Source organism: Hyperolius riggenbachi, unplaced genomic scaffold, assembly GCF_040937935.1.
Source record: "Hyperolius riggenbachi isolate aHypRig1 unplaced genomic scaffold, aHypRig1.pri scaffold_132, whole genome shotgun sequence".
Taxonomy (NCBI): domain Eukaryota; kingdom Metazoa; phylum Chordata; class Amphibia; order Anura; family Hyperoliidae; genus Hyperolius; species Hyperolius riggenbachi.
Window position 1 is genome coordinate 521,465 of NW_027152348.1, and position 16,265 is coordinate 537,729.

Below are 16,265 nucleotides of genomic sequence, written 5' to 3' on the forward strand. Positions count from 1 at the left end.
GCTATATAGTGTGGCTTAGCCGTGTACACAGAGTGGCAGTACACACAATGCTATATAGTCTGGCTGAGCGGTGTACACAGAGTGGCAGTAAACAATGCTATATAGTCTGGCTGAGCGGTGTACACAGAGTGGTAGTAAACAATGCTATATAGTCTGGCTGAGCGGTGTACACAGAGTGGCAGTACACACAATGCTATATAGTCTGGCTGAGCGGTGTACACAGAGTGGCAGTACACACAATGCTATATAGTCTGGCTGAGCCGTGTACACAGAGTGGCAGTAAACAATGCTATATAGTCTGGCTGAGCCGTGTACACAGAGTGGCAGTACACACAATGCTATATAGTCTGGCTGAGCGGTGTACACAGAGTGGCAGTAAACAATGCTATATAGTCTGGCTGAGCGGTGTACACAGAGTGGCAGTACACACAATGCTATATAGTCTGGCTGAGCCGTGTACACAGAGTGGCAGTACACACAATGCTATATAGTCTGGCTGAGCCGTGTACACAGAGTGGCAGTACACACAATGCTATATAGTCTGGCTGAGCCGTGTACACAGAGTGGCAGTACACACAATGCTATATAGTCTGGCTGAGCGGTGTACACAGAGTGGCAGTAAACAATGCTATATAGTCTGGCTGAGCGGTGTACACAGAGTGGCAGTACACACAATGCTATATAGTCTGGCTATGCGGTGTACACAGAGTGGCAGTGCACACAATGCTATATAGTCTGGCTGAGCGGTGTACACAGAGTGGCAGTAAACAATGCTATATAGTCTGGCTGAGCGGTGTACACAGAGTGGCAGTACACACAATGCTATATAGTCTGGCTGAGCGGTGTACACAGAGTGGCAGTACACACAATGCTATATAGTCTGGCTGAGCCGTGTACACAGAGTGGCAGTACACACAATGCTATATAGTCTGGCTGAGCCGTGTACACAGAGTGGCAGTACACACAATGCTATATAGTCTGGCTGAGCGGTGTACACAGAGTGGCAGTAAACAATGCTATATAGTCTGGCTGAGCGGTGTACACAGAGTGGTAGTAAACAATGCTATATAGTCTGGCTGAGCGGTGTACACAGAGTGGCAGTACACACAATGCTATATAGTCTGGCTGAGCGGTGTACACAGAGTGGCAGTACACACAATGCTATATAGTCTGGCTGAGCCGTGTACACAGAGTGGCAGTAAACAATGCTATATAGTCTGGCTGAGCCGTGTACACAGAGTGGCAGTACACACAATGCTATATAGTCTGGCTGAGCCGTGTACATAGAGTGGCAGTACACACAATGCTATATAGTCTGGCTGAGCGGTGTACACAGAGTGGCAGTACACACAATGCTATATAGTCTGGCTGAGCGGTGTACACAGAGTGGCAGTAAACAATGCTATATAGTCTGGCTGAGCGGTGTACACAGAGTGGTAGTAAACAATGCTATATAGTCTGGCTGAGCGGTGTACACAGAGTGGCAGTACACACAATGCTATATAGTCTGGCTGAGCGGTGTACACAGAGTGGCAGTACACACAATGCTATATAGTCTGGCTGAGCCGTGTACACAGAGTGGCAGTAAACAATGCTATATAGTCTGGCTGAGCGGTGTACACAGAGTGGCAGTACACACAATGCTATATAGTCTGGCTGAGCCGTGTACATAGAGTGGCAGTACACACAATGCTATATAGTCTGGCTGAGCGGTGTACACAGAGTGGCAGTACACACAATGCTATATAGTCTGGCTGAGCGGTGTACACAGAGTGGCAGTAAACAATGCTATATAGTCTGGCTGAGCGAGGTACACAGTGGCAGTACACACAATGCTATATAGTCTGGCTGAGCGGTGTACACAGAGTGGCAGTAAACAATGCTATATAGTCTGGCTGAGCGAGGTACACAGTGGCAGTACACACAATGCTATATAGTCTGGCTGAGCCGTGTACACAGAGTGGCAGTAAACAATACTATATATAGTGTGGCTGAGCGAGGTACACAGTGGCAGTAAACAATGCTATATATAGTGTGGCTGAGCGAGCGGTGTACTACTGTTCCCAGCAGCGACACAAAATTACTGGGGGGGGACCCTGGCTAGTGTGGCTGGAGAGCGAACTACCCTGCCTGCCTACCCAAAGCTAAACCCACAGAGAAATGGCGGAGATATGACGTGGTTCGGGTATTTATTTACCCGAACCACGTGACCGTTCGGCCAATCAGAGCGCGTTCGGGTCCGAACCACGTGACCCGTTCGGCCAATCACAGTGCTAGCCGAACGTTCGGGGAACGTTCGGCCATGCACTCTTAGTTTGGCCATGCGGCCGAACGGTTTGGCCGAGCACCATCAGGTGTTCGGCCGAACTCGAACATCACCCGAACAGGGTGATGTTCTGCAGAACCCGAACAGTGGCGAACACTGTTCGCCCAACACTACTAGCTGCACCAGGTAAGGATTACCATATTTTTCGCCGTATAAGACACTCAGGTATATAAGACGCACCCAATTTTAGAGGAGGGAAATCCAGGAAAAAAAAGATTTTGAACCAAATACTGTAGTAAATGTTTTTATATCAACTGTATAAAGATAACAGCAGTTTAAGAAACATTAGGAACAACTGTATGTCAACCATGTAACATATTAAGTACTATCTTCACTCTCATTAATAGTCAGCAAAGTCAATAAACAGTAACCATAACAAAATAAGGCTGGTAAGGCTGTAATGTGCTGCCATTTTTATTCGAATCCCAAGAATTGCTCTTCTTCATCTTCACTACTATCAGAATTGAGGAAGGACAGATCTATACAATCACTGTCATCACTTTCTTCCCCACTGGTGTCAAATAAGGCATCGCCTTCAGTTCCATCTAAGGCATTACTAATGCCACACTTCTTAAATGATTTTACAACAATGTCCTCCTTCACAGAGTCCCATGACCTTTTAACCCATTCACACACTTGTGTGATAGTGGGCCTCTTCATGCGTCCAGTAGGCGTCAGGTCATGGTTCCCAGCAGCCATCCATTTACTCCACTCCTCTCACATGAAAACCTTAAACGGTTTGTTAATAGAAATGTCCAGTGGTTGCAGCTGGCTAGTAAGACCACCAGGAATTACGGCTATGTGGGTCTTTACTTCCTTAAAGTTCTTCTTAGTAGATTCAGTGATATGTGCTCTGACTGGTCAAGCACCAACAAGGAAGGTTTCTTCAGAAGCCCACCAGGATGTTTTGACCACATCTTGTCAATCCACAGCCTCATTCCATTTTCGTCCATCCACCCTTTGCCATGAACGTGCAGGACAACTCCCCGTGGAATTGTTTCTTTTGGAAATGTTTTTCTTTTGAAGATCAACATCGGCGGCAGTTTGGTACCATCTGCACAGCAGGACAGCACAACCGTGTAATGGGTTTTCTCATGCCCTGAGGTTTTTATGGTTATAGTTTTGGCTCCTTTGTGATCTACAGTCCTGTTAGATGGCACATCAAATGTTAGTGGGATTTCATCCATGTTCCCAATCTGGCTCATTTCAAAATTGTTATTTTTTCTTGCATCAATAACAAACTTCTGAAACGACTGAATCTTTGATTCATATTCCTTTGGCATTTTTTGGGCAATTCTTGTTTTAGTGCGCATAGAAAGGCCAGATCTCTTCATGAATCTATAGCACCACGATGGTGATCCAGTGAAATCCTGAATGCCTTTCTCCACAGTGATGCGTTTGGCCTCATAAATGATCATCTTTGTTGAGACAGAAAGGCCATTTTGCCGGTGATGAGTGACCCTTTCCTTCACATCCACCTCTAACTCTGGCCACTTTGCAGTTGGTCCACGTAAAGTGTGCTTGCTTTTATCCAACTTTAGGAGCTGATCCTCCTGTTTCCTCCACTCTCTTATCATTTTCTCAGTTGGAGGTGGCCCGAAGTGTCTCTCCGCTGCTCTGTTTCCATGCTCCTTAGCATATTTGATGACTTCAAGTTTGAAAGCAACTTTATATGCCAGTCTCTTCTGCTTTGACATCTTGAGAAGGTGGTAGTGGTATCTTTCTGCAAGAAAATCCAGAAATGAAAGAACTGTCAGTAATACCAATATGTTCTTCACTTCCCCCCCCTCCCTTATTTCATTTGGTGCTCTCTTACTGCTCATTTTTCATCTGGTGTTCTCTTATACAGCCATATTTCATCTGCTGCTCTCTTACCCCCCATTTTTCATTTGGTGCTCTCTTATCCAGTACTATGTCATCTGGTGCTCGCTTACCCCTCATATTTTATCTGGTGCTCTGAAAGTGGGTCAGAACATTCAGCCTACGGTACTGGTAAATACCGTATCAGATATACTAGTACCGTATCATGTGTGGTAATTCTACAGTACAGTACATATGGTACCGTAGTTTTGGTCACAAGGTAGGCTACCTGCTGTCCAGATTGAAATGGTGTGACAATCCAGCCCCGTGATCCCGTCCAATCTGCTCCCGTTAGCGTACGCAGGAAGTAGGGGTGCAGACGGACAACGAAGACCAGTTGCTGGATCGTCAGTGGAAGAAGGTTAATGTGACAGCATGCCAATCCCATCTACGGTTATCTGCTCCCGTAAGCATACGCAGGAAGTACGGTGAACAGACTGACAATGAAGATTGATCGCGCAGCTGCCGACAATATGTAATGGGACAATCCCTCACCAATCCCGTACTACTAGGCCACTGTTGCCATGCAGTTCTCATGCACTAGAGACTGCTGGAGGCAAATTTACTGTGTGCGTAGTAAACGGTTAAGATTGGTTGGAGGTGCTAATACATGTACAATCCCGATTGTATATACAATCGGTAAACTAAAATGGTCTACATGCAAAACTGTGTGATAGGCTGTAATGGAGAGGGGCAAACACTTTTGCAGCATGGGAGGCTGTATTTATAGTCAGTTTGAATTATGGTAATGAAGCTGGTTTGAGAGAATGCTGCTTGAGAGAATGTTGTTGTGTAATGGTCTGTAGCCTTAAGGTAGCCATACTCTAGTTTGATTTCCCATCAATATACAGGAGATTCGATCACTATGATCAAATCTGCTGTGAAATTGTTAACGCAAATGTTGACTTATCGACCGATTTCCACCTGACATCGGTTGATTCAGTTGATTGTTCCATATAGAAAATTTTGCTCGATCGCGCATCACTAGTGGCGTTCGATTCAACGATCACCTATGCAGCATAGCGGCAGCAATACTATCACTGTCTGTACTGTCACTTCTTCCGGCTGGCCTTCTTTTGTCTGTACCATTCACTTCCTGTCCTGTGACAAGCCGAAGTTCAAACAGTACAGCACCCTCGACTGTTTGAATTGCAGCTTGCCACAGGACGGACAGGAAGTGCAGAGGACATGGAAGCAGTCGCAGGAAGAAGAGACAGCACCAACCACGGGGACCTGTGCCCGTGGACAGTTTGATATTATTACTGCTGGCGGGGGGAGCTCAAATGGGGGGAGGCCTAGGGGTGGCAAGGCAGGTGGCGGCTCCACAGGTTTTGAATCGATTTCATGCTGAAATCGATTCAAGATCTGTGTGCAGTGTGTTAGCCAATAGATCCCTCTCTGACAAGATTCTATTAAAGAGGGATCTACGGTATCTGTTGGTCAATCTGGTGGCTATCGACCAGTATGCATGGATACCTTAATACTGACCACATAGGGGAACAGCCAATCATTTCACTGACCACATAGGAGGCACAGGAACAGCCAATGGCTGTCCCGTGTCTCCCTATGTGGCCAGTGTAATGTAGTGTAACATACTGCATCAGCCTAGTTTTCCAAATACCAGTACTGTACATGCTGGCTTTAAGACCTGAACTCAGAACTTCCTCTCTGCTCTAAAAGATATGCAACAGCATAATAACCTTTAAAGAAAAACATTTCTTTGTTACAGCTGATACAACTCCTAAAATAAATCTGCACTGATACTACTTCCTTGCTTTCATAGAAGCAGACATATTGTTAGCATCCTGTGTTTCAAATGAGCAATATGTCTGCTTCCATGAAAGCAAGGAAGTAGGATCAGTCCAGATTTATTTTAGGATTTGTATCAGCTGCAACAAAAAAATGTTTCTTTAAAGGTTATTCTGCTGTTGCAATCATGTGACATAAGGGATAGAACAGCCTACAACTTGTGATTCAAACAAATGTGGTGGAAAAAAACAGGCTAAACCCTCTAAATACCATTAAGGGAACATTTCTCTATGTTTTCCTTCTATCCTGTGCAGGACAGTTCAGGTCAACTTCAGCTCTCAGCCCCTAGGTGTGTGTATACATTGTTATTCTTTTTAAATGTACCGTTGCTGCAGATTCGCCCAGTCCACTTCAGACACCTTACACGCTGCTGCCTGCGTCTCTCCAGTAGCAGCAGTGTGACGTAAGGAAAGCCCGTATCTTCTTCCCTGGATTCAGGGGGCGGAGCTTCTGCAGTGACATTCTTCTGCCCATCACCAAGGGCATCTAATGGAGCAGTCAGGACGAAGTAGGGGCGGAGCGGAGGAGATCATTGACGGACAGCGTGAGTGACATTGCGATGCCCGGTCAACGCGAAAATGGTGCGCAGCACGAGGGGGAGACCTACAAAGAGTGAGGGGACATGAAGAGGCAGCAGGACATTCGGGCAAGCTGAGCACTACTGAAGTTTGCAACATGCGGGCAAATCATACAAAGAGGACAGCGCGGCATGAGTGACACTGCCCACAGCTCGGAGAGGACAGCGCGGCATGAGTGACACTGCCCACAGCACGGAGAGGACAGCGTGGCATGAGTTACACTGCCCACAGCACGGAGAGGACAGCGCGGCATGAGTGACACTGCCCACAGCACGGAGAGGACAGCGCGTGTATAGTTCTGCTTGAACTCACACTGAGTGTTCATTCCATCTGCAATCGCTTTGCAGCTCTGGACAGCTCAGGATTGAGTGATTACCATTCAGCTGTGTGGGAGTTTGCCTGCTTTCATCCATTGGCTGTTGCCGGCATAAAAGTCTCCCTCTCCATTCAGACTCCGCCCATCATAATTTCAGCTCAGCCTAAGCTGTTACTGGGTCCTTGGATGTTGTGAATTATAATAGTCCTTGTATTGCTACTTTGTAGTTCAGTTAGTTTGTGGAGTTACGTTTATATATTTCCCACAGGGACATATAGACGTATTCCTTCTAGTGTAGCATTTGTTATTTTCCTTGTATTCGTGCTACGGCGATATATCAATGCTGGTGATATATACGTACTCGAATTGTTGATATCCTGTGTTTAGCTAGTCAGTTATTAGCACGTTTCGGTAGGTTGCGCTTAGCGATCACCCGTGCTTAGCTAGCCTAGTCCTGTCCTTGAGAGGTAGCCATTGCTGCGGTTGCCATTGGTTACCTCACCCTAGTCTTTATGAATGCTCGCTGTCACTGAAGCAGTGACTAGATTAGCAAGCATTCACTCTGCCTTGTCTTGCCTTGTGGATTGCGCCTTCTCCTGCGGAGGAGCAGCAAATCCTTCCAGTCCTGTCCATGCGAAGTAAGCCATCGATGCGGTCGCGATTGGCTACCTCGTTCTTGTCTGTTCTGTGTGTGGATGCTTGCTGTTACTGACGCAGTGACTAGTTTAGCAAGCATTCATTCTGTCAGCCTCTGTCCTCCTAGTCCTGTCCTTGCGAGGTAGCCATTGCTGCGGTTGCTATTGGCTACCTCACTCCTGTCTGTCCTGTATCTCTCTCAATGTTTGTTATTGCAGGAGCAGCGCAACATCGCACTGCGCTGCCATTGCGTCTTATCAGAAGCCCAGAGCTGCAGTTGCTCTGGGCAGCCTGTGTAGCCTCTTCCATTATCCAGCTCTTAGCCTTGGTGTGCTGGGGGGTCAGGCAGTATGCCCCCAGCATTACAGCCACTAATATAGGTAGCCAGGTATAGGTTAGTAAGGTATAGGTGCTCCAGTATAGGCAGCCAGGTATATGCACCGCTAATATAGGTAGCCATGTATATGTGCCACAAATATAAGTAGCCAGGTATAGTTAGAAAGGCATAGGTTCCCCCAGCCTAAGTTATGAATCTATACCTTTTCCATCTAAAGGTATATAGTGATAGATGCTATTGTATAGCTATTGTATAGCTGCCCCCCAGCCCCTGAACCCCGCAATTACTCACCAAGCCTCCCACCGGCAATGATCACTGCATCCCAGCCCCATACAGCCCGGTCTTCACTGTGTGGAGGATTGGGAGGCAGCATCATGACATCAGATGCTCCATACAGTGAAGACTGGGGCTGAGAGTGGCGGGGATGCAGCAATCGCAAAACACAGAATGCAACAGAAATCCCCCTGATCGGCATGCCCGACACTGTGTTGGGCACACCGCTTTTAACTTTTTTGGCCTGACTCAGTGTCGGGCATGCCACCCAGGAGGTTAACAGACCAATGAGGATTCTTGGAGCCAAATTTAAATATGCTTTGGCTGTAGCTATACTTAATATAGTTAGAGCTGGCGGCAGGGAGCGGTGGTGTGTGGTGGCAGGTGTGTGGCGGAGATCTTCAACCAAACTCATTAGAGGATATTGGCATGGTACATGTCCAAGGATATTGGTGTGGGAACAATTTTTTTTAAGTTACAGGTAATTATGTATAGTTAATTAACCCATTCGCGTTCTGTCGTTTTCACTTGAGAAATGTTCACCTCCCATTCATTGGCCTATAACTTTATCACTACTTATCACAATGAACTGATCTATATCTTGTTTTTTTTCGCCACCAATTAGGCTTTCTTTGGGGGGTACATTTTGCTAAGAGCCACTTTACTGTAAATGCATTTTAACAGGAAGAATAAGAAAAAACGGAAAAAATTCATTATTTCTCAGTTTTCAGCCATTATAGTTTTAAAATAATACATGCCTCCATAATTAAAACTCACGTATTGTATTTGCCCATATGTCCCGGTTATTACACCGTTAAAATTATGTCCCTATCACAATGTATGGCGACAATATTTTATTTGGAAATAAAGGTGCATTTTTTCCGTTTTGCATCTATCACTATTTACAAGTTTAAAATAAAAAAAATATATAAATATTTCATCTTTACAGTGATATTTAAAAAGTTTAGACCCTTAGGTAAATATTTACATGTTTTTTTTTTGTAATTTTTTTTTTTTATATTAAACAGTTTATTCGGGTATTTTTGGGAGGGTGGGATGTAAACCATATTTTTCTAATGTAATTATGTGTTGATTTAATTTTTTTTAACTTTTTGTTGTAGTTTTACTTTTTGGCCACAAGATGGCGGCCATGAGTTTGTTTACATGACGTCACCCTAAGCGTAACACACGCTTAGAGTGACGCATCGGGGAGGGAACAGCCAGAAAAGGCGAAGCTTCCGAGAGAAGCTGTCGCTTTTTCAGCGGGGGAGAGGAATCAGTGATCGGGCACCATAGCCCGATTCACTGATTGCCTGGCTAACGAACCGCGGGCTGGGAGCGCGCGTGCATTCCTGGATGTAGTTTCTACGTCCAGGAACCAAAATAGGTTAAGAATAATAAAGTACTTCCGTTGTTGTGTTTTTATTTCATTTAACCCTTTATGGAAATGGGTAAGGGGTACTATTTACCCCTATACTCATTTCTCCTGGGGAGGGGGCAGGCAAACTTCCTAAAGGGGACTCCCAGATGCCATCATGAACCCCCCAGGGCGTTGTTGGCTCCCTACCTACTACAGGGGCACTGGAGGTGGGGAAGGGCCCATTGTCCATGAATTGGCCACCCCTCTCCCCCAGAGCCCCCCATACCATGGACCAAGCAGGTTGGTATAGCTCAAAGTATGAAGCCCCTTGCGGCCAGGGCATTGCATTCTGGCTATACCAACCTGCATGGGGGTCAAGGGGTTAAAGAGGCTTGGGAGGGGGGACCCCGCATCATTTTTTTTTTATTTCTCACGCTTTCAACAAAAAGTCTAAAAAAACAGAGTAAAGTTGCCAGGGATCCTTATACAGTCATATTGTAGCAGTATAGCAATCCCTGGCCAAAGCGTTTTCTGCACTGAGTACAGACCCCCTGGAAACCCCGTCATGAAATTAGTTTCTCTTTCTTTTTTTCATATATGTAAATTTACACTACCGTTAGGTTGCTACATTATCTGTGATTTATTGCATTACAATGTATACTTTTTTCCTATTGTAACTTTAAAATCAATTTTCACAAAAACTATAAGGTCTTTTTGAAAAATGTTTTTTCTTCTTGTACCCGCTGTTCTCCTTAAAATACCCTGAAAATGTTGTAATTTTAGCTGGTAAAGAGGCTTTGCTATTAACCGCAAAAGTCAACGGCCATTAGGCAAAGAAAGAAAAAAAAAACAACTAAAATATTCAGGCATATTTCTGCTTGTCAAAGTGAAAATTTTGGCATAATATTGGCATTTTCGCTAATCACTGCTAGTGAGTTATTGTTACCAACGTCTGATGCTGATCTTGGTATGTCTGGTTTAGGGATTGCCCATTTTGCTTTTGACTCCTGCTTGGTATGACTCCCTGCTCTGTTGCTGACCACTGCTTTCCTGAGGTCCTGTCTTGCTGCCAACCCTTTGCCTGTATGAATACCACTTCTTTTAACAACTTCTGCCTAAGTAGCCACCTGGGCCCCTATGCAATTTATTTGTTCTCCTGAATTTTCTCCTAGGAGATTCATTTTCAATTTAAAATTGTTAGATTCTGTTCTAAATCACCTTGCTTCGAAACCATCAACTTCTTATAGTTGTGTCTCACAGACTGTGAGATAACTTGACTCTCAACACAGCAAGCAGGAGATAGACATTTCTCAGGCTTCTTCAATGTTTACGGAGTTTATTCAGGAAACAGAAATACAGATCGATACAGTTCCCCATATCCTAGCCACGCCAATCTTCATGTTGCGTTACAAGCTTCTTGATTAGACTTCCTGCTGGAGTCAATCAGGTACCTTCTTTCTAACCTAAGTTACACTAGACTACCTATGTACAGCATACATTATATCAGATTACAGAAAGGAATGAACATACTTAGAGGTCCCAGTCAGCCTTGCGAGCTAGTGCGAAAGTTAGAAGCAGAGTGAGCTCCCATAGCTCACTCAGGCTTTAATACCGACTAGGAAAGAGTTAAATATGACATCATCTTCGCCATCCCCTGAATCAGACTATTGGTGGACCCACTCGTGGTGTCATCATACACACCTACTCGATTAATATTCAATGAGGCATTTGACATACATACAGGAATGTGGATATTTACAAAACATGGCTGATGTTTATTGTTCTAGTGGCGGTACATGCCCAGGTCAGGGAGACCTGTGGCCTTGTCCATAGAACAGCTTCTTGGTATGTTCTAGTTCTGCTGACAGAACTGCAGATTTTCTCTCTAAGAGAAAATCCCCTTAAAGGGCAGGTCTCCTCCTCAAGCCTTTTTGACTAACTCAGTCCAAATAACTGAGGCCTACTTAAATTATAACAAAAATATCTTTTTAGCACTTTGCAATGGAAAAAGTACCAAAAAGTAAGTTAAAAAATACTGTCAAAATTATGTTGAGTATTTGTTTGCTTGCTGGTGGTTTAAAAAGCATTTTATTTACAACAAGTTGTAAAAATATCACCTAGGAAAAAACTCAGGTGCAAAAGTGAATTGCATATGGCCCCTGGTTACCAACCTTTTGCCTATTCTAGGATCTGCCTGGTTGTCAGGTCAGTGCAGTACCAGACCCAACCTGTGGGAGCACTCCAAAACCTTCTTGGTCACACAGTTGATAAGCTGCATGAGTTCCTGTCCTCAGCATTCCGGTCTCCATCACCCCTGGTACATGAAACTTTGATGAGAAAGCAGCAGGTGTAAGTTCATGCCAAAGTACCATTTGAAAGGTACAAAAAGCCAGTCTTCCCCTGGGTCAGGTGCTGTTCATTCTGACAGCTAGTGTTGGTTTCCTGGTAGGTATTGTGCTTCTGGTCATCCCTGCTTTTGCTCATACTCCTGATTGTGACCAGGCCTGCATGACTACTTTGATGCCTTTGCTCTGGTAATGACCTCGGTTTGTGACCTTGACTGTGCTGCTTTTTGCCTGCCCCAACTCTTTCTTAGATACTGGATATGCCTGTTAGCCACCTGCCCTGAACTTTGTCTGGAGACTGGATACACCTATTAGCCGCCTGCACTCAACCCTTTCCTGGATATGCCTGTTAACTGCCTAACCTGAACCCTTGCTTGAATAGTGAATACATCTGATCGCCGCTTGCCCTGTCTCTGCTCTATACTTACTGTGCCTTCTGTCTCACTTCATGTTAAATATCTGGACCTTGAAGTCTCTTTACTGTGGTGTCACTGTTCTTCTAATCACTAGTCCTTACCCTAACCCTCCTAATCCTAACCCTACCCTGTGCGTTAGTGATAGGGTTAGACCCCACAACTAAGTAAAGCTCCACTCACTAGTGTTCACCTGAACATACCACTGGCAATGGGTTTTGTCACAATTGTCAGTGACACTACTTTTTTTTTAACACTGAAATCAAATTAACAGTGAATAATTCGTAACACAATAGGTTCTCAGCTTTTGTCAGAATTGTTAATGACAAAGTGTGTCAATCACTTTAACACAATGACAGGCAGACTGTACCAGTGACACAGCCACACACTGCACTTGAGATTTAAGTATACTACTCCCTCTGTATAAATCACTTGTGAGGTCACATCTGGAGTATGTAATACAGTTTTGGGCACCACACTGTAGAAAGGACATTGACCTCCTAGAACAGGTACAAAGACAGGCAACTAAATTAATCAGAGGGAGGGAAGAACTCACTTACCAATAAAGTGGAGACAAACTGGATTTATTTAGCTTGGACAAGGGCGACTGACAGGTGACCTGATAAATACATCAGAGGACAATATAAAAGCTTGGCAGATGGTCTGCATATGGAGGATCTTTTATTTTTTAATTAAGAAAGGGGTCCTTCACTGTAAGAGTGGTTAAATCTGGAATATCTTACCCCAGGAAATATTTATGGCAAACACTGTGTTCACTTCCTAATAAAGAAATACAACAGATAGGGAGATGGGAGGGTGATTTTAAAATGGTGAAACCTGATGCTCTTCTTAAATAAGTGAAAGGTAGAAGCACGACTTATTGAATGAGGAACAAGATCCAAAGAGTTGGGACAGCCCTAGAAAAGTCTTGGAGTCATGCTTAAAAAAGTTATTACTAAAGTTATCATTAGAAGTTCATTAGAGAGTGAGACATGTATGAGTAATACGTACAGCAAACCTTCAGGGGAAGAATATAATATTTGCAGTAATGCCTTCCAAAAATGTATATTTTAAACTAACTTTTAAACTTAGGTTTCAACTGTTTGTATCTAATTTAGGATTGTCAACTCTCTGAGGAGAACCAGGTGGAAGTTCAGAAGGATGGGGCTGTATACATGAACTGTGAAGATGTAAAGTATGCCAGCATCAATTTCTCAAAGAAGCCCCAGCCTGTGGGAAGAGTGAAAGAAACTGAGACAGAGTATGCAGTCATCAAACGTCAGTGACCACATCAGTTACAGTTGTGGGTTTAATCTAGAAGGACCCTCAAAGGTGTGATACCTCCCTTCATCTTCTGACTTAATTCCCAGATTCTGACACCAAGAAGAACATTGCATAGAGTTAACTCTAAACCAACTACAGATTAATCTGGATTGTGAGGGTTGGTCCAGGTATGGATTCTGATGAGTCAAAAGGTTCTTCACCAAAGACTTCACAAGTGAAGAGAAAATATACTACATACAAACAAGACAGACTTTTAGATCATGTAACTTTGAGATGATTGAATCTGAAAGTGGCCACTTATAGCAAACCTGAAGTGAAAATAAACAGATTAAGAATTGTACCTATGGCCCTCACCTTAGATAGGGCTATTCTAGAACCCCAGTCTCCTTTAGTTTTAAAGGTTAAAGTCTGGTTTTAGGGGGCTGCATGTGAATGTGCTGTGTTGCTGCATGTGAACGCATTGACTATACAGTTGTATGTGCATGTTCACAACTCTGCATAATTGACCAAATTACCCAAACACACTTTTTATGGCGTGTTTCTGGATAGAGTGTGCATCAATGAGAATGTTACCATAGCAATTTGTATGCAGTGAAAAGGAAGGATTCATCTCATAATGTGCGGAGTACACTTTGTATTATGACCATTGTTTTGCACAGGGGTTACTGTTTGAATTTAGCCTTTACATTTTGATAAATGTATTCAGCTCCCATACAAACACATAATAAACTTTTTGTTTGTTCCCTGCACTCAAATGTTTTTCTCAGCTATGCAGGAGTTTTATGGCCTCAAATTAGTTTCCAGTGAGAGCTACCTGCAGTCCAACTTCCTAACTGCAAGGAAACTATCACTTAGAGTCTTAGCGTCTTAATGTATACAGTGATAAAAAAAATAATACAGGCAAGTTATAAGTAAGATGGGGACTGTACATGTACAGATTTATGTTACATGCCATTTCATGTCTTTTAAAAGTAATTAAAAAAATACTTTGAAATTCTGCTATCCCGACAGGCAGTCATTTATGTCATATCAGCAGAATATAATCTCTAAAACAGGAAAACTACAGCTAAAATTAGTAAATATATATCCACTTTGCATCAAGAACTGGTTTCCCCCTTATGGGCCAGAGCAGTTTTGACATTTTAGCTATGTCCCTATTTAAAAAGCAATAACTTTATCCCTACTTATGACACTGAAATGAAATATCTATCCCTTTTTCTTCGAGACAAACTGGGCTTTCATTGAATGACATTTTTTCCCTTAAACAATTTTGTCTTCTATGCATTTTACTGGGAAAAGGAGGGAAAATAGAAAAAAAACATTATTTCTCAGTTTTACCAATTCTAGTTTAAAAGTAAGAAGCACTACTGTAGATAAATACACAAAAAATCATATTGTCAGTAATCCTGCGCTTACCAGGTCAGTTGCTGCTGCCACCACTGGCAGCGCATCTGGGACTTCCGGTGCGGCTGGCCGCAGTAGCAGAAATGGTGTCAGCGACGTTCCTGCGGGCATCCGGCTGCATGATAATCAGACTGTAAATGAGGGCGGACGCATGCGCTGTCAGCGTCGCTCCTCTTATGCTCTAAGGAAGTGTGTCAGCTGAAACGCATGGCTCCACCTCAGGTTCCGGATTGGCCAAACGGCTTGGGGGCATGTTCTCTTGCTTACCCGGGCTTCTTAAGTGATGTTCTGACACTTGCTCACTGTCTGCTCTAGCTAACACTTCGCAGTGAAGGCTTCAGACCTTAGTCAGTCCTGTGTGTGGCTTAAACCGGCAGGACCCCGTGGATTCCATACTAGCTCAGCTTATACATATATATTGCATGCTTGTGTTTGACTATTGCCTGTTTCTCTGACTCCTCTCTGCCTGCCGATTCTGTACCTTTGCCAATCTGACCTGTTGCCGACCTCTGCCTGATTACTCACTTAGATTTTGCCTGCCGATTTTGTACCTTCTTAATCTGATCTGTTGCCGACTCGATTTGTATGACCAATCTTAATATCTGAATCCAGTGTTAGTACTGCCTTCTACTATCACTGTCTGTAAGACATTTCCCTTTCAGGGAACATCTGATTGTTGTCTGTCTGCTAGTGGCCACCCACACTAGCAGATCGTTACATTAGAGCAGACTAGTGTTGGGCGAACACCTGGATGTTCGGGTTCGCGAACGTTCGCCGAACATGGCCGCGATGTTCGGGTGTTCGCGCCGAACTCCGAACATAATGGAAGTCAATGGGGACCCGAACTTTCGTGCTTTGTAAAGCTTCCTTACATGCTACATACCCCAAATTTGCAGGGTATGTGCACCTTGGGAGTGGGTACAAGAGGAAAAAAATATTTGAAAAAGAGCTTATAGTTTTTGAGAAAATTGATTGTAAAGTTTCAAAGGAAAAAATGTCTTTTAAATGCGGAAAATGTCATTTTTCTTTGCACAGGTAACATGCTTTTTGTCGCCATGCAGTCATAAATGTAATACAGATAAGAGGTTCCAGGAAAAGGGACCGGTAACGCTAACCCAGCAGCAGCACACGTGATGGAACAGGAGGAGGGCGGCGCAGGAGGAGAAGGCCACGCTTTGAGACACAACAACCCAGGCCTTGCATGAGGACAAGAAGCGTGCGGATAGCAATGCATTTTGTCGCCATGCAGTCATAAATGTAATACAGATAAGAGGTTCAATAAACAGGGACCGGAAACGCTAACCCAGCAGCAGCACACGTGATG

The 16,265-nt window shown here is 44.0% G+C and overlaps 1 protein-coding gene across 4 annotated transcripts in view; it reads left to right on the forward strand.

The window, feature by feature from the left end:
- The window catches only part of LOC137543623 (sialic acid-binding Ig-like lectin 13), a 246,328-nt gene extending 232,060 nt beyond the window's left edge, over positions 1–14,268 (forward strand). For all 4 annotated transcript variants that reach the window (XM_068264740.1, XM_068264741.1, XM_068264742.1 and 1 more), the window contains one exon: positions 13,372–14,268. In XM_068264740.1, coding sequence (XP_068120841.1) covers positions 13,372–13,539 — 168 coding nt within the window. In that variant the 3' untranslated portion in view covers positions 13,540–14,268. The remainder of the gene's footprint in view (positions 1–13,371) is intronic.
- Positions 14,269–16,265: the final 1,997 nt, after the last annotated feature.